At 41.1% G+C, this 25,000-nt stretch overlaps 4 protein-coding genes across 6 annotated transcripts in view; 1 reads left to right on the forward strand and 3 right to left on the reverse strand.

Annotated features, from left to right (window-relative positions):
• LOC137982072 (uncharacterized) overlaps positions 1 to 3,974 on the reverse strand; it is a 20,011-nt gene extending 16,037 nt beyond the window's left edge. Inside the window, exon 1 of the mRNA XM_068829102.1 lies at positions 2,613 to 3,974. Within this exon, the coding sequence (XP_068685203.1) occupies positions 2,613 to 2,697 (85 nt within the window). The 5' untranslated portion in view covers positions 2,698 to 3,974. The remainder of the gene's footprint in view (positions 1 to 2,612) is intronic.
• A 1,500-nt stretch (positions 3,975 to 5,474) lies between these two features.
• On the reverse strand, positions 5,475 to 19,100 carry LOC137982074 (deleted in malignant brain tumors 1 protein-like). 2 transcript variants are annotated; one of them, XM_068829110.1, is made up of 11 exons: positions 18,671 to 19,100; positions 16,437 to 16,790; positions 14,851 to 14,889; positions 13,103 to 13,474; positions 12,513 to 12,608; positions 11,690 to 12,421; positions 11,356 to 11,394; positions 8,629 to 8,994; positions 7,996 to 8,218; positions 6,648 to 6,910; positions 5,475 to 5,772 (listed from the first exon to the last, which is right to left on the reverse strand). In XM_068829110.1, exons 1-11 carry the CDS (start codon positions 18,753 to 18,755, stop codon positions 5,615 to 5,617), a joined length of 2,727 nt encoding a protein of 908 aa, XP_068685211.1. In that variant the 5' UTR covers positions 18,756 to 19,100; the 3' UTR covers positions 5,475 to 5,614. The 2 variants fall into 2 exon arrangements, with proteins under 2 accessions (XP_068685211.1, XP_068685212.1); XM_068829111.1 differs by lacking the exon at positions 18,671 to 19,100 and having other exon boundaries at positions 13,103 to 13,514; positions 16,437 to 16,575.
• Positions 16,700 to 25,000, forward strand: part of LOC137982077 (uncharacterized) — a 39,246-nt gene continuing 30,945 nt past the window's right edge. For both annotated transcript variants that reach the window (XM_068829116.1, XM_068829119.1), the window contains exon 1: positions 16,700 to 16,832. The gene's annotated coding sequence lies outside the window, so the exon portion shown is untranslated. The remainder of the gene's footprint in view (positions 16,833 to 25,000) is intronic.
• The window catches only part of LOC137982078 (ZP domain-containing protein-like), a 17,343-nt gene continuing 12,885 nt past the window's right edge, over positions 20,543 to 25,000 (reverse strand). The window contains exons 6-8 of the mRNA XM_068829121.1: positions 24,880 to 25,000; positions 22,123 to 22,385; positions 20,543 to 21,580 (exon numbers count right to left, since the gene is read on the reverse strand). The exon at positions 24,880 to 25,000 is cut by the window's right edge and continues 102 nt beyond it. Coding sequence (XP_068685222.1) covers positions 21,387 to 21,580; positions 22,123 to 22,385; positions 24,880 to 25,000 — 578 coding nt within the window. The 3' untranslated portion in view covers positions 20,543 to 21,386. The remainder of the gene's footprint in view (positions 21,581 to 22,122; positions 22,386 to 24,879) is intronic.

Genomic DNA, 25,000 nt, shown 5'->3' on the forward strand with positions numbered 1-25,000 from the left:
CACGTGACTAAGAATCAACCAATCACAGTGTTGGTTTTGTTGAGTGAAAGTCTAGGTAAAAAACAACTTGAATTGTTTTTATGTAAAGAGCCCCCGAAACGTATTGGGTTATGGGATGGGGGAAATACATCTTTTATTGCGCGAGCGAGCAGCAACATATTGTTGTGGATTCGTGAGAAGTTAGGATGAATTCTCGAATCCACTACTTTTTCCCAGAATGCATCATAATTAGCCAGAATGCACTGCGCCATTCACCAGCTTTTACCAGAATGCATTGCATTTGAGCAGAACGCCGCCAAACCCTCTGGCGCTTAAATACGAGGTCCAGTAAATATTCCCATTTTCACGATTCTGTCAAATAATCGCGAAACCGCATTTAAGAGTTCCTTCAATCAAACGTCCGAACATCGCAGGGAAGAATGACTTCATCTTCAGTGTATTCAATCTTATAGCTTTAGTTCACGGCTCGACTACCGCAAGGAAAAATACCTTGTGCCTTACTCACTTCTATGCACCGTTGCTTTGCCTACCAATGCTACAATCTTTTTTTTTTTTTCATAAGAATATATTTTATAAGAATATCGAGACTGAAATTCGCAAAATTTTAAGAATATTTTAAGAATAAACCCGAGGCTGAAATATCGATATAATTTTGTGCTGAAAATCTGTAAATGCCGGCCGGTCAGTTCTGACAAATGGAAAGCGTCCTAAGATTCTACATGATTTTGAAAGAAGACAGTTCGCTCGTCACTGTAGGACTTCTTATATCTTTTTATATGTTCTTGATATTTCATTCTTCTTTCTTGAACCACTGCTTTATGAGGGCAATCCCTGTGGTACATCAATAGAATTCGTCAACGCCCAAAAAACAAGAATATCACAAGTTAAGTAATGGTAATTGAAATTTGGTCTGAAATCATACTTATGATGTGAAATCGAACGAGCGCGTTTAAATCACACTTAGGATTTCACACCAAAATTGCACGACACGAAGTTTAAGTACCACTTTGTTACATCCATTTAGAAATCTAATCGCTCAAATACAGGATTTTAGTCAGTACCAATATTTTATTGATCCAGTTGGGTACAAAAGTTGCAACATTCGCCACACAATGGCTTTCTTTGTCTTTCGTTTTCCTGCAATTTGATCGCTTACCTTAAACAAGCCTTGAAATCTGATTGGTTGTTTTGTTTTAGTGTCCCCTTCTCATTGGCTGGGGGAATGGTGCGATTAATTGATTTGATTTAGGGCAAAGGACTGCGGGCAAATAAATTGCACTGCTGGGAGCCAATCAGATTGTAAGGATCACCAGTGATTCGTGCTGCACGGGTAGCACGCATTTTTACAGATTTTAGCACATATGTTAGCTGTACCCTGCAGAACAACGACGCGAAATCACCAAAGTTTGAGCTTTTAACGACAAAGTGAGCTTATAAATGAAACCTTTCTTTCTTTACTTTTACTCGGAAACCGCTCGTATTTTTAGGATATTTCGCCCGCGTCGTAGGACAAGAACGAGGTGGAATAATCGCGAAAGGCTTACGATAGTCCAAAGTTGTATTTTAAGGTGACGGTTTTCAGCGACTTCGTCGTCGTAGATCTTTAGAGTCTCTATTATGAAGTGACAACAGGGAAAATAATACAGCGGTTTTATGGCATATTAAATTTCTGAACCGGATTTTCGCTTTCCGTGAAAGCTTTGGTCCGTGGAGAGACATAGGTTACCCGCAATGACGTGAAACCGGCTCACTTCAAGCTTATTGACATTGTTTCGTTAATGCAGCATGCAGCAAATCAATTTACATCTTTCATCGATCTTTGATAAAAAGCCTATCGTGTCTATATATGTAAATCATGGGATTTTGTAAAATAAAAGCGCAACCCGCACGTGTCACTTAAAAGTGTAAGGTATACGTGCCTATTTTAAAAAATAAAAGCACAACGCGCACATGTCACTTAGAAGTGTAAGGTACACGTGCCTATTTTCTCAATTATGTGTAGATCTCGTGTAAATATACTCTTACAATCAATGGCACTGGAAGTCTTTGAAATCATCCAAGCGAAAACTGTGTAAACCGATGAGCAAAACCGCTAATGGAAAAGGCGTTTTATAAGCGATTGTTACGTCTTCCAGACAGAATTTGCGCCACTTTTAAGATAATCTCTTCGTAAGTGTTTGCTGCATTGAATCGTTCAAGATCACGATTCTTCCCCTGCTCCCCGAGGGATAAAGGAGAAACATGGAATATTTTATAGTGGCAATTGGTTTTGAAATGCTAAATAAATCAGTTCTGAGTTGAGCGGGCTGATCTTTATGCGTAGCACGGCCGACTGAAACCCAGTCGACGTCATGTGGCTATAAAGAGCATTTTCAAATACAATTGAAAGGAAATTAAATAAATAGCAACGGTATAGTGTTAAAAATAAACAGTATAAATATTAAAGCAAGCGTTAGAAGAAATCCATCAACAGTAGCGTTAAAGGGAATGCTGCCTTAATCGTATTCGTGTTTCCACACTGAGCCGTGCAAACTACGTATTTACGAGTGTGGTGTGGAGAAGTGCTTTCGAATTCGTGCTTACTTAAGTGAACTCCAGGTTATATCACATACCTGGAATGGTTGTCTCTGCTTCTGTGACAAACAACTTCCAAAGGGCAAAAACGGCGATTAACCTCAGAAACGGCGTCAAGGTCATTTTCTAGCTGTAATTAGAAACTTTTAAACGGAGCACGACATTTGTGAGAAACCAAAGCTCTGCTGTAGGTAACACTGCTGTAGCGGTATTTACACAGCGATAGTCGCCTAAAGCTGTTTGCAGTTCCACCTATTGTCGAAAGGTTTAGGGTCGTTAAACATGCGTTTTCAGTGAAGACATTCTTTGTGAATAAACCGCAGGTTTCAACACAGACCGCTTGTCATTTGAATAACATTGAGCACGCCTCAGTTCCAGTCACAGTATGAATGCATTACAAGCAACGTTCGGATTTATCAGGCGCGAAATCGGCAACGTTATTTTTAAACTAATGGCAAAAGACCAATTTTCATTGCCTGTGACATTTAATTAAATGACATGTACGCCAATAGGATGACTGGCTATGTTCTGTCATCTCTTTGGCAAGACCCAAGATCTAAATTAGATTTGAGGGAAGTGCTTTGGAAGAAAAAACAAAGCATAAGCCGATGACGGTTTTTGAGTACGCACATATTTTGATTTCCCTGGTCGTAGCCGGAAAATCCAGAGGCTGACGTAGGTTATCCAATCTCTAAAAATAGTGGTAAATTTTTTTAATTAGATATCTTAAATATAAAGCAAGCGTTATTTTTAATTAAAGGACAAGGCTTAACTGTCTGTCTCATGGAGGCGCAAACAATGAGAAATTCTATACGAGACGCTCTTGACATTTTTATGTCTTTGTGGTTTCCTCGTGACAGTTTACTCTCGTTTCTAGAAAAGACAGAGGTTGTCTATTGTTCTCAGTTTTAGGTGATGCAAAAATACAAGGAGCGTAAGGCCTACGATTAGAAATTCTATACAAGACGCTCTTGACATTTTTATGGCTTTGCGGTTTTCTTGTGACAGTTTACTCTCGTTGCTAGAAAAGACAGAGGCTTTGTATTATTCTTAGTTTTCGTTGATATATTCAAGGAACGTGAGATAAAGCGATGCTTTATAAATAGAATGTCTTTTTTTGAGTCGCTAACTTCATTGGGGTTGGTGACGCTGAGTTTGAACTCGGCATGAAGTAAATGTAGCAATTTAAACGAAGGATTAATTACATTCCAAGTGCAATTCCTACTGCAACAAAGTGCATGCTAATGACTAACGAATTCAGATCAATAAAGGGAGGGAAGGAACATTGGACAAATTGAAAGGAGTTCAAAAGTTTGAAGTGAAGGTTTTAAGTAAAGAATGTTTTGAGAGCTAACTTCTTATATTAAAGTGCCTATTGTCAGGGACCGCGGAGCACGTTTGAAAGTGGGGGGGGGGGGGGGGGGGAGGTTTGGTATGGATGACAGAAGAGGGAAGGGAGGGGACAGAGCCCGTCCCTCTCCTCCTCTGTTTCGTTTCGCAAAAGCTTCCGACTCTGAGGATGATAAACAAAAAGCACTTTTCCCAACTTTACGTCAAATTCCCTGACTAGATCAAAGTAGCAAAGGGAAGAAACCTGTGTAATTTAACTGAGGGCAAATGTCCATATGTGACAGACACAGAATCTGCCCAAGCTACTGTAGACCAGCGTAATGTTTCAATCTCAGCAAAGTCTTAGTAACTGATTATTCAGCCTTTTTCTGTCTGAATATGGAGTACTGCCTGCTTATTAACGGAAAAAATTGTCCTGTAAAATTGTTAAAACATTAATTGGAAAGCTGCTTCTCAGCTTTTAAAAACAAGTGGGCTCTAGATTTTTTTTCCTTCTTATTTTCAAACCGATTCACAGATAAATACCTCATAACTAAGTAAGAACTCTTAAGAAAGAGGAATTAATTTTCACGCTAATGTTTTGCTTGTGATGAAACCAGAGCTCAGGATTGTTGGTATAAATGTCAGTTCGCCTGGCTTTGAGGCCAGTCTTCAGAACAGGCAATCTGTTTCGTCAGTTATAAACAGTCCAAATGGGACGTTTTTCTCAAAATGAACACATCACAGGGGATTAAGCGAATAGACTAATTGTTGTCAGCGCAGACAGACATTCATTCAAATTTTATATCTGTAAAAACCGCGCTCCAGTTTTGCGCATGCGCAACCATTTCTACCTCTGCACTGACAAACTACACGTGAATCCTTGAATTCTACTCGATTTAACAATTTTAGAAACATGGGCTTTGTCAGATGCTGTGTTCTTTCCAAAAAAATAAAACTTTTGTGCTTTGCTGATGGAAAATGAAGGGGAAGGTATGAAAGGCAGTAAAATTTCTTTTTTAAAACAACACAGCTTCCTAAACAGTCTTAGTCCACAGTAGCCGGAGCTACGCAGAACTGACAAAAAAATCAACTCCAACCGGTTTACGTTTTTTTTTTTAACATGGATTATTAACCCATTGACTCTCTCTCTCCCCATTGATGAGTAAAATCGTCTGGCGTTACACAGAGCATAGTTAATAGAGGGGACTGGTTTTGAAGCTCAGCAAACATCAAAGGAGCAAACAAAGATGCCAAGATTTAGGTTGGAAAGTCCACGACCGTGCACAATCTCTTGTGTTGCGCTCTCATACACTATGCATGAAGTACGTAACCAACACGTTTCTATCGGTTAGTTCCTCAGCATAGGGAGTAAACAGCTGTTGTGTTTTGTGCACGGTCAAGGCCAAAAATGAGAACAAAAATATACAACAAAGAAATTTGTCGGGTTTCATAACCATTCCCCTCTATAAACTATGGACAGAGTAAAATACTAAGTATGGCCGTTTTAGGCGGGCTTGGGAGACGAGGGGAAAAGTTCTAAATACTACATTTGCCAGTAGCCAGAAAAGTATGTAAAAGAAAAGTTATTTGTAGATGTGGTATAGCTTAAGAAAATAAATTAACATTGCTTTCGTGACGTGAAATCTGCTCAAACGTTAACCAAACTACATTTCTTCGGCAACAACGAGTGTGCCGCTCTTGTCCAAGGTTAGGTGGCATATCGGCGATGGCGAGTGATGACGACGACAGCGACAATGAGGCCGATCGCTACGATACCAAGGACACCCACTAACGCCCCGACAATCATCGCCAAGTTACTGCTACTGGATTCGTCTGCAACATTCAAGTTACTCCTCTCTTCAACCGCTAAAACAAGAAGGAGAGAGAGTTCATATTTCATGCTGCATAGGAGACCAGGTATAAGGTAAAAGAGAAGAGGGAGCAGGGGTGGTGAGGTGAGGAGGGAGGAAGCAGTCGGTGGAAAAGAAAAAGATAAAGGACCGGAAGGAAAAGGAGATAAAGGTAATCATGCTGATGATGATGATGATGACGATGACGATGACGATGACGATGACGATGACGATGATGTTGATGACGATGACGAAGATGATGCTGATGACGATGACGACAAGGACGATGATGATGTTGATGATGACGATGATCATAATGATGACGATGACGATGACCATGACGATGGCGATGATAATGATAATGATGACGTTGATGATGATGGTGGTATGACGACGATGACGATGATGATGACGATGACGATGATGATGATGATGTTAATGATGATGATGATAATGCCGCCGAGACGACGGCGAAGGATCAGGAAAAGGAAGAGAAAGGTGCAGTGCTAAGGGCTGGAAGAAACCACATTCAAGGAAGCAAAGTTAAGGAAGGAGCGCAAGAAAGACGAGTAAGAAGAACAGAAAACTAAGTAGTTGCAAGAAAGAATGAAAATAAAAAAGGGCAAAGATTAAGACGAGAAAATGAAGGTTAAGAGAGTAGCAAAGGAAAAAGGAGGGCAACCAAAGAGGTGGAGGTTAGTAGTTGCTGCACGTGACAACAACATGGTCTCTTGGGTTTGGTGCACCGTGGGCTCAAGAAGGTACTTTTGAGTCATCCTTTTAGCCAAAGTCAACCACCAACCAAAGAGAATCTAACAGAGGTATGATGAGAGCGCAAAGTGAAAAAGGACGGTTTCGTTTTGAGTTACTTGATTTTACGCTCAATCTTACCTGCTTCGTTTCTCTCGTCCGACAGTCGCAAAGGCCCAAGGGTCAGACTAACAGTCAAATCGTCTGAACTAACCGACCTCCTTCGTCGTTTCTCCTGGCATCCCTTAGCGCAGCGCGACTCAGAGTCATCCTCGCGGCAAACTGTCAACTTGCAGTGAATATAAACATCATTGTAACCCTTCTTGAAACGGAGAGCATCGACGCTGAAGAAATGCTCAGCTTGCGATTCATAGTCGTATTGTAATGTGCTGTCTCGGGAGCAACTGCGCAAGAAAAAAAAGGTGTTGTTAGTTAGTGGACGCGTGCGTTATGTTCGAAGATGGAGAAATACAATGTCCCCACAGGAGTCTGGAATGCGCAGATATGGTGCCAGGTATCACAGCGTTTGATCGTGTAAGACTTCCATACAAGCTGTAGAAAACGGAAGACAGCAATGACCAGAACTAGGTTGCTGACCAGTGGTTTTCGTTAAAACAGTGGTTTGCTGGGGATGCTCAGTCTCGTGGGCTCAAAAAACATGGTTGTGGTCATTGTTATATAAGGTTTTTCGCAGAGAACGGAGTGGTCGCTTGAGACTAGACTAGACTAGAATGGAGGTGTGCTAAAATGATGTTGAACACGAGATTCTGAGCCCATTTCCCAAAACAACATTGTGGGAGGGCAAGGTATTGCAAAGTGTTTCAACAATTTTGTCCTAGGCTATAACGATCCGCAAGTGTTGGGTAAATAGTTTGGGGGGTTTTCAAGCCCGAAAAGCAGCTTAAAATGCTGAGATCTTGGAAAAGAATTGGTGTGGTTTTCTGCAGACTGGAATTCGCAGAGCACGACTTCGAGAACTAGTTTAAGTTGTACTCAGTGGGACTCTCATTCTGGTTCCCAGACCCTCATCGTTTTCCTTAGTAGGCGGGACCTTCGCACGAGAAAATGAAGCGGCTCTGGAGATTTGCAGTCCCAGATTCTGGAACTTCCGGAGTTCATGTATGAATCGTCAATAGTACTTACTAAACGTGGCGGCGCTCAGACGCTTCTCCATGTGAATGTTTAAGTGGCCTCGTGTGTCGAACAGAAAGAAACAATAAGTTGGCGTAGTTTTAAACAAAGACACTGATCATTTTACCTACCGGATTCCCGCTAGCTGACCCCATCGCACCACGTCGGCCAGCTTTACTTCCGGCGCAAGCTAATCAATGAAAAAAAAAAAAAAAATTCCTGGGTCTCCAGAAGCCTTTGTCTTCTCGTGCGAAGACCCCTCCGGCTAAGAAAAACGATGGGATCTGGTAACCTGAATGTGGGACTCCGAAAAGGACAATATGTTTCATTGTAATGTATTGTTTATTTTTCAACTTACGCATTCTCAATGATGAGATGATCAGGAGTTGAATCATAGTCGGATGCCGCTGTGGCCTTGCAGACATCCGGGAACACATTCAACTTCTCATCGTCAGATTTCACTCGGAAACCGAAGTGCATCGGCGAGCCCAACCCAACTGCCTGCGGAAATTCTGTAACCACTTGAGATCTGGTTTCGTCGGTGTACATGTCCATTTCGTAAGTGAAGTTGCCAAAGCCCTCTGGAAAACGAACACAAAAAAGGAAGACAACCGGATTACTGACATGTGTAGATCAGCTTGTAAATGTTCTCCCTTTCTGCGTTTAGACAACTGGTCACATATCTTTAGGGAAGTTGAAGGTTACGTTCCATCACTCCACCGAAAATGGGATAAGATGCTATCGCAAAGCTCAACTCATAAACTTTGTTCAAAAATGGAACGTTGAGCTCCCTTTTAATTGAAAGATTTACGGAGAGTTTGAAGTCCTAGCAGGCAGTTCAAGCTGACATGCACTTCACACAGTCTCTTAGGCTAGTCCTGAGTGGGATCTCGGCAGCAAATAACGGTAAGACTGTTTTTCAAAGAGTCTTGTCTCAGACTAGTGACAAGAAGACCGATATCACATCTGCGAACTCGTATTATATATTTACCTGCGTCTGTGATGACAAGTGTACTTTTCGGACTGTAGGATATTTTAGACAAGGTAGCTTTCTTTTCATATCCACAGCTGAACGGAATGACTTGTGCGTTTTTGCGAGTAATTTCACTGCCGTCTGTTTCTGGGTCAGCAGTCAGATACACGCTGTTCATATAATAAACCATGTCTCTCTCGACCTTTATCATGGTTTTACAGCTGTCCAGATCAAACGTAAATTTCACCATTTCTGCATCCTTGTATCCAGCAACGCAGGCCACGTCTTCAAGATGGAGAACCGAGTCGTTGACAATAATTCCAGGAAAGTTAGCCTGCATGAGTACAACCTCAATGTAGTCTGGTTTACAGACAACAGTGATGTCTAAAACGAAGAAAAACATTACACTTGATAAGTATAAATATAAATATCTACAATATTTTTCGGGGTATTGCTGCTTGTAAAACACGAGGTCACATGGACGATAACTTGAAGCACATGCACTAGTCCAAATTTAATGGTTGAAATTTTTATCATCGGTTCAACCAACCTGTTTTTCCAAGTTCCTCCGCCATTTCTTGGAACGATTTGTCAAGTAGCTCTCGATTTTTTATTCAGGACACCGTACTTTGTATAGACAAGTTATTTGGTCTTCCAACATTGCTTCCGCAACTAAATCACCACTTGCCGCCATATTTATTGGTCGTGTCCAATGCTACGCATGCGTTTTGGTGTAAGATGGTGAAAGCGATAGCTTTTCACGCGCGCACACTTGGACACGCACACTTGCCGATGGCACGCGTGATCATTAGCGCCGAAAAGGCCACCACATACTGCGGGAACTCTCTACGATATTTTACGGGCTATGCAGCTGGTGAAACACGAGATCGCGCGCGGAGGAGGAAATTCTTACGGCACAGTCCTTCGAAACTAGTGTTCACTGACGTAATCAGCGGCCATGTTTTTAAGCCGAAATTCCCCGAGGCTTGGTGCACCAAAATGGCTACCCTTGCTTTTTTCCGGGGACATTAACCTAGCTGCCATGACAAGCGAGAAAAAAACGACTTAGATTAATAGAACTTACCTACTCGATAAATTCGCAGCAAGTTATTCACGTTTTCGTTTTTATTTTTTTCAAATATGAAGGAAGTCCTCGAGCGTCACTGGTTGGTATAATTTGAATTTGGAATGAAAATTTTCCAGTGATATTTTATCACATATCGTATTGGACACCTCACCAATGATAAAATAACCAAAATATGTAATTACAATTACTGAGGTTATTTCGGGATATTACTATTTTTGTATGAAAATTTGGTGTTATTAAAACTGTACTTCAAAAACCCACGGACACAGAGCCATAAGTCCATTAAATAGAAACTAAACCATTAGCTGTTTTTACGTTGCTACGCCTGGTGATCGGCTTCAAAATGTCAGGCCCCATGAACAGCCAATCAGAATTAGAAACGTAGCCTTTAACTGTTAGAGTCGTTAGAAACGTTAGCTACTGATTAGCTGTAGGTGTATGAGAACTGCAGACGACAGATTTTCTTGATACACGCTCATATTTCCTACCAGCCAATCAAAACGCGCGTCTGACAACACATAACCAATCAAAATTCGTGTGATGTCACAGCCGTGTTTCCACACTCTCATCCAAACACAGCTATTGACCAATAAGAGTGCGCGTACTATCGCAATTATTTTATAAATTATTTTAGTCTAAGCACCCATTCCAAATAGCGCTGATAAACAGTCTTAGCACCCATTTTAAAACGGTTGGCTTTCAATAACTGTGATTTAGGGTTAGTTTGCAGTCTGCAAGTGTCAGACACTGGTTTGTTACGCCTTGTGATTACATTGCTACGCCTGGTGTTAGGTCTTAGCTCTTTTATATTGCTACGCCTGGAGAGTGGTTTAAAAATCTCGGGTCACATCAGGTATTCGGAAAATAAAGAAACTTAACCAGACACCTATTGGGTCCGTCGCAGACCATGCCAGCCTGAAGATCAAAATAACCTGGCCCGATTTTTTGATCTCACAAACAAAACCTTTTCACAGAAATGGAGCGCTTTCTTGAAATTTCTCAAAAAGCTTAGATGTTAAGAATACAACTGAAAACAAGAGTTTGCTTTATAAAGACCTTGGAGGCCATAAATAAGAAACACAGCAAAAAGCTAAATAACTTGAATCACATGCGACGAGGAACAAATAAGGTGGGTTCTTTAGGAGATTTGATTACCAAGAGAGAATCGCGGTTGTTGTATTTGGCGGCCTATAAAACGGTAGAAATCGTTTTTTCATTCTTCCTTGTTGGCTTTGTGTAAACCCGATTTGAGAACGAGGCGCCGAAAAACGAAAGAAGGCCTGCAGTGGCATGCAGAAGGCCCAAGTAAACATATGTAAATGCAAGAATTGCAGCCTCTTATTGGAAAGAATGTAAAGGAAGATGCATAATGTAATTTCCATTTCAACCCGTAAACAAACCCAAAAAATCGTAGTTTTTCAATGACTCCAGCATTTTAAAGGCGAGTTAACACCTTGAACTCAATCATCTCGCCATAGATTTCGCAACTAAACAATTCGCCAAACTTGTTTGGCTAAACAACAATACCATCGGTATTTTTCGTTCACATGATTACTCAGCGAGTGCGTCGTTGGGGTTTGAGAACAATGTGATGGCGAATGTTTCTTTTTAGTGGCGAATTGACCGTTTATCATTTAAAAAATATATATATGACTTACTGGCCTCGGTATCCAACGTAATGCTGTGACCTGCGGACGCTGGTGGAAAAATATGAGAGCAGTGATTATTACACTTTTACAGTTTACCAAAAATTAAAAGATTGAATTGAGCAAATTTCTATCATGTAATAATAAAGTATTCTCCTTTGTCTCTCGATGTGGTCACGTGTGATGTAGATCGCGACGTTTCGATTGCATACTGCTAGTCTTCATCAGGCGATGAGGTCGACTGGTTACGAGTCACCTTTTTAAACAGGATTTTGCTCCGCTACATCACAAGTGACCACATCGTGAGACAAAACGAGAATACCTTATCATCATGATTATACTTCACCACGATGAATAAAAGCAACCTTTTTTCCGCCATTTCTATCATGTGTTCTTGCCTCCAATGTTTGGAGGATGTACGGTGTCGCTGCAGAGCCAACATAACTTGAAATCAGTGAAGTTGTTTTTGAGACGAACGGACTTCTTGTTTCCATTGAGGACGTCTGTGCCATGGAATTTGCTTTTTCCTTGTTGATGGAGGAATTGGTTACCTGTGTACTGTTCAGGAGCTCTTGAATAATACTGCTTTTGATCTGGATTGGGACTGAACTCGGAGAGAGCCGAGAAGTCGTTGAAGTCTTTGACGCTAACTCATTCGAAGTGTTTTGGACTTGGCTGCTGGTCATAGCTGAAGACTCCTTTCTACTCGGAGACAAAGATGGCGTTGGTGAAGAAGTCGCTGCAGAGCCAACATAACTTGAAATCAGTGAAGTTGTTTTTGAGACGAACGGACTTCTTGTTTCCATTGAGGACGTCTGTGCCATGGAATTTGGTTTTTCCTTGTTGATGGAGAAATTGGTTACCTGTGTACTGTTCAGGAGCTCTTGAATAATACTACTTTTGATCTGGATTGGGACTGAACTCGGAGAGAGCCGAGAAGTTGTGGTAGTCTTAGACGCTAACTTACTCAAAGTCTTTTGCACTTGGCTTCTGGTCATAGCTGTAGACTCCGTTCTGCTCGGAGGCAAAGATGGCGATGGTGAAGAAGTCTTCGCGGGAAGGCTGATACTTGTCTTCGCTTAAAGACAATAAAGCGAAACTATTTTCGTTTTTCCTTTACAAGAAACAGGGATTGGTGAAATGAGCATTTTGTGATGTACGGCACTTACTCAGCACAGTGCAAACTTGTCCTTGGGCGTCAAAGCCGACAGCAGGCATGGTCTTAATTGTGCAATTGGTATCACCAGCAGGACATTCCTCAGGGGCTGAAATAATCGAGAAAATAAAAATATATTTTAGTTGACCACAATTGTTTGTAATTTCGCCATCTGACTGGTTACTTTAACGTTGTCGATAAAAAGACTAAACAACGCAGCTCGCGTCAACGTGTCACGCAACTGTGATAGCCAATCAGAAACGCTCATTTTGCGAAATAAACCAATCAGATTGCGAAAAAGTTAAAGACATCGCTTGCTCTACACGAGATGCGTCAAATGTCGAAATACAGGAATAAGGGCACTTACTTCTGTCCAGAAATTCGGAATATTTATCGACGAAGCTCCACTCACTGGAAGGTGGTTTTTCAGGGAAGTCCTGCACCCGGATCGAATTGGAATTAAGAAATGTTGCTTTTGTAGCGTTGGTTTTGGTAATGTATCTTATCAGATACAAGCGCACCTCGAAAGTGTCCCTTCAAGTCTAAGAGCCAACTCTATCTGTTACTACAGGCGCGTTATTTAAAAATGTGTTGCATACTCACAGAGAGTTTGGTATGTTGCATAGAAGCCAGGCCAGTTAGCTTTTTTATACGAAGAGAACTCGAGCCACATCTTCTCCTGGGAGGAAACACTAGTTATCAGGCCCTTGCATCCACAGAGCTTATCAATTTGTCTGGACTCACTTCCAACAGCTTCACTTATAATCAAGGAATCGTCGTAGCAGCTACCCGGTCGATTCGGGGAGTATCGATGGTCCTCTACACCGAACCAATGGATTGTGAGCTGCACACGGTACCCTTCTGAGGCAGTTATTGTCCAGACACAACTCTGAGATGCTCCGTAGTTGTTAGGGAAGTTTGGACTTGATATGACTCCAGAACTCTGTTGGATTTTAGTATCTGCACTACAAAAGTCTGAAAATGAATCAGGAAGAAGTTTTGGACTTGCAGGGACCTGCAGGAAAAAAAAAACAATTTTTCTCTCTACTACCCCCTGAAACATTCCACAGAAAGGCCCAAGACGACCCTGGGACACAAGTGAAACTTCGCATGGGATATACAGGAAAATTGTTTTTCAGAGTTTAACAAATAGATTAATTGGAATGGAGTGAAAGAAAGCCATCCGAGAAAAATTAGTACCCCCCTCGCCCAAAACGCAATGACAAATCCGCGCGCAAGTTGAAACCCCGCCAATTTTAGATCATTGAAATCTGGGGGAGGGGTAGTCTTCATTTTTCATTTGAAATGGCTAAGATTGTAGGTCATCATACTAGGTTCAATTGACCTTTTTCTTGCTGTAAGTCCAGGCTGAAATTGTCCAAAACGAAGCATTGTGGCAAGTGTATGAAGAGATTGTAAAATGAAAATGCAAATGCAAACATCGTATCACTCGAAACTACTTAGTACTTTAACGTACAGCCAATCAGGTAACACGTCTTATGACACCTGCGTCGAAAAACTAGGAAGTAGGGGATGGCGCACTCGCTTCCCACCATTGGGACCTGGGTTCGATTTCCACACTTGGCTTCACATGTGGGTTGAGATCGTTGGTTCTCTGCTCTGCTTCGAGAGAATGTTTTTCCCCGGATACTACGGTTGTCCCGTCTCCTCAAAAACCAACCTACAATTTGATATTATTGCTTTGATTTATTTATGTATAGTGTCCCCAATTGGTGCCTCAGGGCTTGCCACAACTCGCACTTAAACAAAATTCATCGTCATCGTCAACGTCGTCGTCATTGTCATCGTCATCGTCGTCGTCGACATCGTCGTCGTCGTCGTCGTCATCATCGTCGTCTTCTTCGTCGTCGACATCGTCGTCTTCGTCGTCGACATCGTCGTCGTCATTCGTCGTCGTCATTATAGTCATCATCGTCGTTGTCATCGTCATTCTTATCGTCATCATCATCATTATCAGAGAACGCCCATTCAAGATTTTTATCATGATTATTATTATTATTATTATTATTATTATTATTAGTAGTAGTAGTAGTATGAAGTGACCGCATTGACTTTTGGACGGATGTGGGTCCTTAACACGGAAACCTTTTGAAGAGATATATTTATCAATCCGTTATGCTACGTGTGACGTATGTCACCGCGAAATATGATTCAAAGAACTCAATTGTTAGAAATAACTTAATTGGCTCACACGATTCGTTTCTAGGGAAGCTCTGAATTTAAGTCGCAGTGATGTAAAACAGACACAACAAAGTGTACCCCTCCTCTTATCTCTAATTTCCCTTCCGGAAATCCCGTATCCCGTATCCCGAATCGATCACAAATCTTACTTGGAGGATTTTCTTCTTCGTTTGAACAACTAATATCATCTGCAAAACGAAATGAACAACCATTTAGTAGTCTTTCTGTTTATCACGATACGCGACGCGATTAAGTAGGTATGGGGTTCGTGGTGTTTTTGGAAAGCAAAGCCCATACGACAATTGGAGCTAAAAAGAGATCCAGGGGTTTGACGTAATTCTGGGGGTTTCTTCGAGGATATTTAACAATTAGACCCGTAGCGTTTGCGGGCTACGGGTCAATAGCCCATGAGGTGAAGCCGAATGGGCTATTGACCCGTGGCCCTTGAGGGCGAAGGGAGATCCAGGGATTTGACGTAAGTCTGGTGGTTTCTTCTTCGAGGATATGCAAGGTTATTTACTCCCCCAAGAGAGGGTCACAACTCTTCGAGCCCTTCAAAAGGGAGTGTCGTGGACAAATAATAGAGAGTAAAATGAAAAGATGTTTAAATGTTAGTGTACATTATGACAAGGGAAAAACGTGCAAAAAACAATGTAAGCCATTGAAAATATAAAGGTCACAACGCATCCCGACAGTATTTCATGTGCGTGGTTTATTAAATTTACACTCAAAGCAGATTGCCAATTGTCTAAAATCCGTGAAGTAATAACAGTAGCTGCTTTAATTCTCTGTTGCGTATCATTTTATAACAACACAACATTGCGGCGTCTTAGGTATTAGGGAGCTTGAGCGAGCCAGTTTTTGAGCCACGGTAAGTAACCGGAAGTGAGATGTTTTCCCGTTAACGTCCCTTGACACGACCGCGTTAATATTGTTAAGTATCTTTTCAGTATTAGAGACGATTAAGGCTGGTTTTCACCACTAGCGTCGGAGTCGTGGTCAGAGTCGTAAGAGCGCTTATGACGTAGTGAAAATCAAAGATCGGAGTCGTAAGCGGAGTCATAAGCTCGACGGAATCGGAGTCGGAAGAATCGGAACGTTTCCATTTTCTTCCAACTCCGCTTATGACTCCGTCGCTTATGAACCAGTGAAAACGAGATCGTCAGAGTCCGAAGCAGAAGCAGTAGAACCAACCAATCACAATGCTTGGAATCAAGCATTGTGATTGGTTTATTCTTTCGCTTCTGTTTCCGACTCCGACGACGCAGTTTTCACTGGATCACAAGCGAGCGAGTCATAAGCGGAATCGGTGTTCTGCTTCCGACTCCGACAGTTTGATTTTCACTAGATCGTATCGCTCTGCGCTTCTGATTACGGCTCCGACTCCGATTCCTTCGCTAGTGAAAAACAATCTTTAGTTTCAAAAAGGGGGAGAGCACTGTTCTAGCTGTTCTAGCATAAAGAAGTGCCCACTTCCGGTTTCCGTCCCAGGCTGCTAATCCTCCCTATTGCTAATGCATGGAGCGTGTTACAAACGCAACGGAAGGACCAAGGCCTCCTTACCCAACACCTTGGGGAGGGTGGTTATATTTCAAAAAACTCTTCACTGAAAATCTCCCATCCCACCTCTCTGTGATTTCTGAAAAGTCCCTTTCGAGCAGTTTTTTTCTTAAAAGAAACATGGCCAGCCAAACAGGGAAAATCGACTAAATTATTTCTTTTCATTCTTCCTTACCAGGATTAACAGGGCTGTACGTGATCCTCAATTCGTTGTTTGAGCTAAAATCAGGAAAACTGGCCTGCAGGTAAACAGAGCTATCACTGGAGAACAAGGTCACCGAGCCGCTAGCGCATGGACCGTACTTGCCGATCTGCGGAGTTAACTCATCGGGTCCATCACGTATCACAATATGATCCTCCCAGTTTTGCAGTTTCAGGACATCGATAGTAATTGCGAGGCGGAAGTTGTTTGGCGCCTGGATTTTCCAAACGCAAGAAGCACTTTTGTGGCCATTTGGAAAGTTGGGTGTTGCGATCACGCCCTGGCCTTCAGCAGAGACATCGATGTTGTTATTGTCAGGAGAACAAACTGAAACAAAGCAAAATTGCAGTCAGGTCTCTGTTGACTAAGGTAAGCTTCCTTTGAGTAACGCAACACCGGATGTGGTGCTTCACATATAGGCTTTTCTCCAAACGCACACGTTTAAACACGTGCCGACTTCGAGCGCAGCCAGTTCGATGTTCATAATTTACCTCTTGGCTTTTTTAAAGATCTAGGATGTGATCGTCAAACGCCGAACGAGTGAGTACGTATGATTTCAGACCAACATTGCACGACACGAAGTTCAATTACCACTTTATTACATCCGTTTACAAATCACATAAAAAGTACTATTATTTAATCGCTCGAATACCAAATTTTAGTCAGTACCAGTATTTTATTGATACAGTTGGGAACAACACACAATGGTTTTCTTTGTCTTTCATTTTCCTGCCGTTTGATTGGTTACCTTAAACAAGCCTTGAAATCGGATTGGTTGTTTTGTTTTAGTTCCTTTCTCATTGGCTGGGGAATGGTGCGATTTAGGGTAAAGAATGTAATCGCATGGGCCCGGGGATTAATTTCACGCGTATTTCAAAGTTTTCACAAAATTCGCGACGAGAGCAATTAGGAAAACTTTGAAAATACCAGTGAAAATAATTCTTTATTGCACGAGGGCACATTGCGATTGCATGTTTATCACGTAAAGGGCAAACTTATTGTGCGATGCCCGTTCAATGCCGCGACAAGTGACGATCAACTTAACATGCTTTCATTCGGTGTTTTTGTGGACAAAAAGCAGCTTAAATCAGAGTCAGAATCTGGAAGAAGATTCTCGTGTAACTTCACTTGCTCTGGATAAGCAACTGTTAACCGGTCAGTCATCATACCCTCTTGATTACCAAAAGTACCCTCGTGGTTAAGAAAAAATGCCCTCCATCTTAGCCAATCAGCATTCAGTAATTTTGCCCCGTAACTATGTGATAAGTGAATAAATCGCGCTTCTAAAAGTCAATCACATTGCAAGGATCACCAGTGATTTCTAAATGGATGTAGTAAAAGAGGTTTTGGCCCATGAAGAGACATAGGTTACCTACCCTCAATGACCCGGAACCGACTGTCTTAATGTTTCCTTTAAGCTTATTAACATTGTTTCATTAATGCAGCAAATCAATGTACAGCTTTCCTCCAACTTTTATAAGAAACTTATCGTGTCTAGGTATGTAAATAGATTTGAGTTCATCAATGAAAGTGCAACGCGCGCATGCCATGCTATTTTCTCAATGGTGAGATCTCATGTAAATATGCTCTTACAATGGCACTGAAAGTCTTTGAAACCATCCATGCGAAAGCTGTGTTCACCGGTGAGCAAACCCACTAAGGGAGCAGAAGTTTTATAAGCGATTTTAAAGTCTTCCGGACAGAATTTGCGCCACTTAAAATAAGCTCTTCATAAGTGTTTGCAGCATTGAAGTTTACTTTCAAAATATCTTTCGATTAGATTAGATTAGATTCTTTCCCCTGCTCGCCGAGGGATAAGGGAGAAATATGGAATATTTTATAGCGGCAAATGGTTTTGAAATGCTAAATAACTCAGTTCTGAATTAGCTTAACTCAATAGGTAGCCAAAAGATGAAAGCCAACTGAAGCTCAGTCGACGTCATGTGGCTAAGAGCATTTTCAAATCATAATTGAATGTGAAATAAATAAGTATCAACGGCTTTGTGTTAAAAATAAACAGTATAATATCAAAGCAAGCAGTGGAAGAAACCCGTCCATCAAGAAGAGCGTTATGCGGAACTCTTGCCTTAATCACAATCGTGTTTCCACACTGAGCTGTGTGAACGAGTGTGGCAGTGAGAAGTGCTTTCGAATTCGTGCTTACTTAATGGAGCTCGAGATTTAGCTTATCATATTATATCACATACCTGGAATGGTTGCCTCTGCTTCTGTGACAAACAACTTCCACAGGGCAAAAACGGAGGCAATCCTCAGAAACTGCGTCAAGGCCATTTTCTAGCTGTGATTAGGAACTTTTAAACGGAGAACGACATTTGTGAGAAGCCCAAAACTCTGCTCTAGGTGACACTGCTATAGCGGTATTTACAGAGCGATAATCGCCTGAGGCTGTTTGCAGTTCGACCGATTGTCAAAAGACTGAGAGTCGTTAAACATGCGTTTTCTGTGAAGAGATTCTTTGTGAATAGACCGCCGGTTTCAACACAGACCGCTTGTCATTTAAATGAACATTGAGCACGCCCACCAGATGGGTCACAGAGTAAATGCAATGAGAAAGCGCACGCGCTTTTCCGTTGCCTTTTCTATCGCCTGCCACGCAGGCTAGAATGCATTACAAGTAACGTTTATCAGGCGGGAAATCAGCAACGCTGGTTATGACGAAAGACCTGATTTTTCTTTGTCGTTAATAATTTTTGATATTTATCAGATGTAATTGCGTATTTGATTACATAAAATACTGGCAATTTGCCCTCATCTCTTTAGCAAGACCATTCGATTTGAGTGAAGCGTAAGCTGATGGCGGTTTTCGTGTAGTTACATATTTTGATTTCCTTGGTGATCCAATCTTTAAAAAGAATGGCAAAATTTAAGATGCACTCAAAGATGCGCCTACGCTTATTTCCCTTTCGTAAACGGTCGTTGCCATTTGAAACGGTCGATGCCATTTTTTAGCTCTGAATTAAACTCATTAGGTCTAAGAACTCAAAAGGTTGCGGTTACTGGGAGTTGTGTCTCGCTGGTCATATGAGTTAGGGTTCGGGTTAGGGTTCTGTTTAGGGTGAGGGCTAAGAACCCGAGTTCGTGTCTTGAAATTTTCGGACTCTTTTTTTCCACCAGTTTTTCTTTTATAAATGTTTTTTTCCCCTTTTTGTCTTAATTTTTGTTAATATTTTTTCTTACTTTGTTTCTGTTAATTTTCTTTGAAGTGAAGTGTGTAGTCGACCGTTATAAATGGCATCGACCGTTTCAAATGGCAATGACCGTTTACGAAAGGGAAATTTGCGGCGCGCCTACGATGAATGAGTTGCCAGTAATTGGATCCCTGTTTACACGCAAAGGGTTCTGGGATCGCCAGGGGGCATTCCACGTCCAAAAAACGATTTTGGAGAGAGATCAATGCTTTTTTCGACACAATTTTATTCGAAATCGATTTGGGCAACTCATTCATAAGAAGTTCTAAACGAGACTCTCTTGACATTTTCACGTCTTTGTTGCCTTTTGGCAGTTTACTCCCGTTGCTAGAAACGACAGAGGCTTTGTATCATTCTCAGTTGTCGTTGATGTATACAAGGAGCGTGAGGAAAAGCGATGCTTTATAAAAAAAAATGTCTTTTTTTCAGTCGATAACTTCATTGGGGTTGGTGACGAAGAGGGTTAACTCAGCATGTAGTTAATGTAGCAATTTAAACGAAGGATTAATTGCATTCTTAATACCATTCCTACCGCATAGCACTGCATGGTTATGAATAACGAATTCAGATCAATTAAGGGAGGGAAGGAAGGAAGATTGGGAGAATTGAAAAAAGTGTTCAAAAGTTTCAAGTAGAGGATGATTTGAGAGCTAACGGCTCTATTGTTATCTGCTTTGTTTCGCAAAAGCTTCCGACACTGATGATGAGAAACAAACAGCACTTTTCCCCAGTTTACGTCAAATTCTTTTATCAAATTACTACAGTATATCAAAGCAAAGTGAACATGTAGCAGCTAAGGGTAGCAAGGTGTTAATGAATTTTATGGACTAGAATTTAACATTTAAACTGAAGACACAGAGAAAACAAACATTTCTCATTCAACACCATTTATTTTAATACTTGCAAGAGCCCTTAAAAAATTTTAAAATCTGCCCAAACTACTGCAAATCAGCTTATTATGTCTTAGCAATTAATAATCAGCCTTTTTTGCGGAATATAGAGGACTGGCTGCTTATAAACGAAACAAATTGTTGCGTAAATTAGCTATCGAGCGTTTGTTAGGTTGCATCACTATAAAGCTGCTCATCGGCTTTAAAAAAGAAGTGGGCTCCAAGATGTTATTTTTTTTCCTTCTTATTTTCAAACCGATTCACCTCAAAAGTAGGTTAAAAAAATAAAGATAGAGAAATTAATTTTCACGCTAATCTTTTGCTTATAATGAAAGCTACACTCAAGCAGGTATGAGTCAGTTCGCATTGTTTTGAGGCCAGCTTTCAGAATAAGCAATATGTTTTGCGCATGCGCAATCATTTCTTCCTCTGCATTGACAAACTACACGTGAATCCTTGAATGTTACTCGATTTAACAAATTTAGAAACATGGGCTACGTCAGATGCTGCGTTCTTTCAAAAATGAAACTTTTGTGCTTTGTTGATGGAAAATGAAGGGGAACGTATGAAAAGCAATAAAATTTCTTTCTTAAAGCAACACAGCTACTTAGAAAGTATTTTAGGACATCGCTTAGTCCACAGCAGTCGGAGCTATGCAGAACTGAAAAAATCAAGTCTCAGCCATGTAGGTATGATCAAAAGCTCTAAATACTACATATGCCAAAGCATATAAAAGAAAAAAGTTATTTGTAGATGTGGAATAGCCTAAAAAAAGAAATTAACATTGTTTTCGTGACATGAAATCAGCTCAAACGTTGACCAAACTAGATGTCTTCGGCGACAACGAGCATGCTGCTCTTGTCTTCGGTGGTATATCGGCGACGGCGAGTGATGACGACGACAGCGATAACGAGGCCGATGACAACGGTACCCAGGACACCCACTAACGCACCGACAATCATCGCCAAGCTACCACTGCTAGCGGACTCGTCTGCATTCAAGGTAGTCTTCTTTTCAACTGGAAAAACGAGAAGGAGAGAGGTCACATTTCATGCTGTAAGAAGGATTAGGAGACTAGATGTAAGGTGAAAGAAAAAAGAGGAAGCAGGGGCGATGAGGTTCGGAGGGGGAGGGGTGGGGGGACGAGGAGAAGGGACCAGTGGAAGAAAAGCCGGAAGGAAGAGAAGGATATTATGACGATGATGATGATTATGAAGAGAAGGATCAGGAAAACAAAAAAGAGAGAGAGAGAGAGAAAGAGAGAGGTGCAGTGACAAGGGCTGGACTGGAAAAGGCATGGAGGAAACCACATTCAAGGAAGCAAAGTTAAGGAAGGATCGCAAGAAAGACAAGTAAGAGCAACAGAAAACTGAATTGCAGGAAAGAAGGAAACTGAAAAAGGGTAAAGATTAAGGCGAGAAAATGAAGGTTAAGAGAGTAGCAAAGGAGAAAGGGGGGAGGCCAAAGAAACAACCAAAGAGAATCTATGATGTATGATGAAACCATGAAGTGAAAAGGACGGTTTCGTTTCGAATTACTTGATTTTACGCTCAATCTTACCTGCTTCGTTTGTCTCGTCCGACAGTCGCAAAGGCCCAAGGGTCAGACTAACAGTCAAATCGTCTGAACTAACCGACCTCCTTCGTCGATTCTCCTGGCATCCCTTTGCGCAGCGCGACTCAGAATCCTCCTCGCGGCAAACTGTCAACTTGCAGTGAATATAAACATCATCGTAACCCCTCTTGAAACGGAAAGCATCGACGCTAAAGAAATGCTCAGCTTCCGGTTCATAGTCGTATTCCAGTGTGCTGTCACGGGGGCAACTGCGCAAGGAAGAAAAAGATGATGTTGTTAGTTATTTTATTTATTTATTTATTTAATTAATCTTTATTTAACCACGGTACAATTCATCAGCAAATTTAAAACCAAGGAAAGATAAAACGATGTAAACTACATTAACAACTATCTTACTCAATATCATAAAATAAAAGCTGCTTTCCATGAATGCCATGTTTAGAATAATGGCCTAGATAACCTCTAATCAGTCGTTTGAATTGATAGAGGGACTCTGCTTTCCTTAACTCTAATGGCAAACTGTTCCACCAAAAATTCGCCACTATAGCTAAAGCTGCTTTTGTAGTAGTTTGTGCGCGGTTGCGGAACATTTACCTCATTCACAGAGTCTCTCAAACAAAAACCAGAATCGCGATGGACAAATTTCGAGCAGAGATACTCAGGTGCCAGTCCCTGTAGGGACTTAATACCATTGTTGCTCTTTCAATTTGCCTTTGAGAGACTAGCGTTTTCCATCGTAAAGCTCGGACTTCAAATAAATTGTGGACCGCGAGAGTTATCTACGAAGATGGAGAAATACAATGACCCACAAGAGACTGGAATGTACAGACATGGTACCAGGTGTCACAGCGTTTGATCTTTTAAGACTTGCATACAAGCTGCAGAGATATAGTTTACGTCATAGAAAGTGCGGCGTACGGGGTTTTATTCACGAGTTGTTTTATTCACGAGTGAATAAAACTCTGTACAAAGCACTTTCTATGTCGTGAACTGTTTATTACACATAAGACGAGAATTTTCATTAAAATAGTTTTCTGAACGCAAATTAGAAACAAAAACTCACTAACAATAGAAACAAATGCAAATTTAATTTAATTCAATAACAAAGTACGATTTGCACGAGATGCACGAGTGACTGGCATGGAAACGCCTTTACGCTATCGTTGATTGGTTATACTTCCACATGTGAAATAGCCGTACGCCATTCTGATTGGCTGTATAAGCCTTTTCCACATGTGAAAATAAAGCGTATAGATTTGTACAAATGAGCTTTATGGAATAAAATCCTCATGTTATGTGTAATAAAACAGAGTGCAGTGAAACCTCCCGTTGGCGAGTACCCAAAATGTCGCATCTGAGTGGTCGCTTGAGAATTCTTGGTTTTCACGTGACGTCATCAAAATTAAAAAAATAAGGAATTATCAATCCTTTTGAGAGTTTAGTTTAGTAAGTTATTAGAACAGCTGAAGACTTATCTTTTCACAAATTTTCAGTTTGATAGGATTTTTCGTCTTTTGATAAAGCAAGGTTGAATTTCTAACCTTTTGCGTGACACAATATTAGAATTGCGGCCGAGAATGCTGTTAAGTAGGTGAAAAAAGTAACTTATCCGCTAAGATTTTGCAATCTGAACAGTCCTAGTTTGAGAATAAGTACTCGTATAGATGTTTCGGAGCCTTCAGAAGATGACTAATGGCTTTTTAAAGTGAAACTCGATGACATATGTTTTTGATAGCTTCCGGCCGCCGAATTTGTGCCCCACAGAGGGACACAAACATGGCATCTCCATAAAAACCTTATAAATTTGAGTGAAACATTTCTTCGGATATCTCCCGCACGAAACATCGCACAGACCTGAACCTTTGCGAGACTTTTTGAATATTCATCTTCTTTTATCTGTTTTGATTCTTGACTGTATTTGTTGAATGGTTTTGATGATGGTGTGACAGTGAAAACCGGCAATAGACTAGATTAAACTAGAATATAGAAAAGTGTGCTAAAATAATGTAGACAAGGTAAGAAAAAAGGCGAACAGCATCTATCTACTTAAAGCAATCCTCTTCTTCACACCTAGAGGTAATTTATACTTCGAAAGTTAAAAAAACAAAAAATAAAAAAAGGAGATGGTCTCACTGAACACACTCGTTGTTCTTAACATGGCTATTGGCTGCATGCTAAAAAATACTTATATTTTCGTGGAGATCAAGTTAGTTCGGTAGGATCATGGGTTCCTGAAACAAGTCAGTTTGAATTGTCCTCCATTTACAGTAGTGTCATTCTCGTTTCCAGACCTCATCGTTTCCCTTAGCCAGAGGGACCTTCGCACGAGAAAACGAATGGCTCTGGAGACATAGCATTTGCAGTCCCAGATTCTGGGACTTCCGGAGTTCATATATGGATCGTCAATAGTACTAAAGATGGCGGCGCTCAAAAGCGTCTCTTTGTGAAGCTTACGTGGCCTCATGTGTTGAACAGAAAGAAACCATAAATACTATCGTAATTTTAAGCAAAGACACTGCGGCTTCGCGCCAACTGACCCCATCGCGCCACATCGCCTATCTTTACTTCGGTTCAAGCCAACCAATAACAAAATTTGAATTTCCTGCAGTGTTTCCAGAGCCCTTTGTTTTCTCGTGCAAAACCTTGCAGGCTAAGAAAAACGATGGGATCTGGTAACCTGAATGTGGGACACTCCCAAGAGGAGATGTGTCGTTGTGCTGTATTGTTTATTTTTCAACTTACGCATTCTCAATGATGGGGTGATCAGGAGTTGAATCAAAGTCGGATCCTGCCGTGGCCTTGCAGGCATCTGGGAACACATTCAACTGCCCGTCGCCAGATTTCACTCGGAAACCGAAATACA

The sequence above is a fragment of the Montipora foliosa genome, chromosome 13 (genome assembly GCF_036669935.1).
Source record: "Montipora foliosa isolate CH-2021 chromosome 13, ASM3666993v2, whole genome shotgun sequence".
NCBI classification, from domain to species: Eukaryota; Metazoa; Cnidaria; class Anthozoa; order Scleractinia; family Acroporidae; genus Montipora; species Montipora foliosa.

Excerpts from the sequence above, each read along its gene's own strand:
- LOC137982074 (XM_068829110.1), bottom strand. The coding sequence starts at position 18,755 with ATGGCCTTGACGCAGTTTCTGAGGATTGCCTCCGTTTTTGCCCTGTGG. Across the intron at positions 16,791-18,670 it reads AGCAGAGGCAACCATTCCAG|TTTGTTCTCCTGACAATAAC; the intron begins GTATGTGATATA and ends GCTTTGTTTCAG. Across the intron at positions 12,609-13,102 it reads TGCAACATACCAAACTCTCT|CCCCTGAGGAATGTCCTGCT; the intron begins GTGAGTATGCAA and ends CGATTATTTCAG.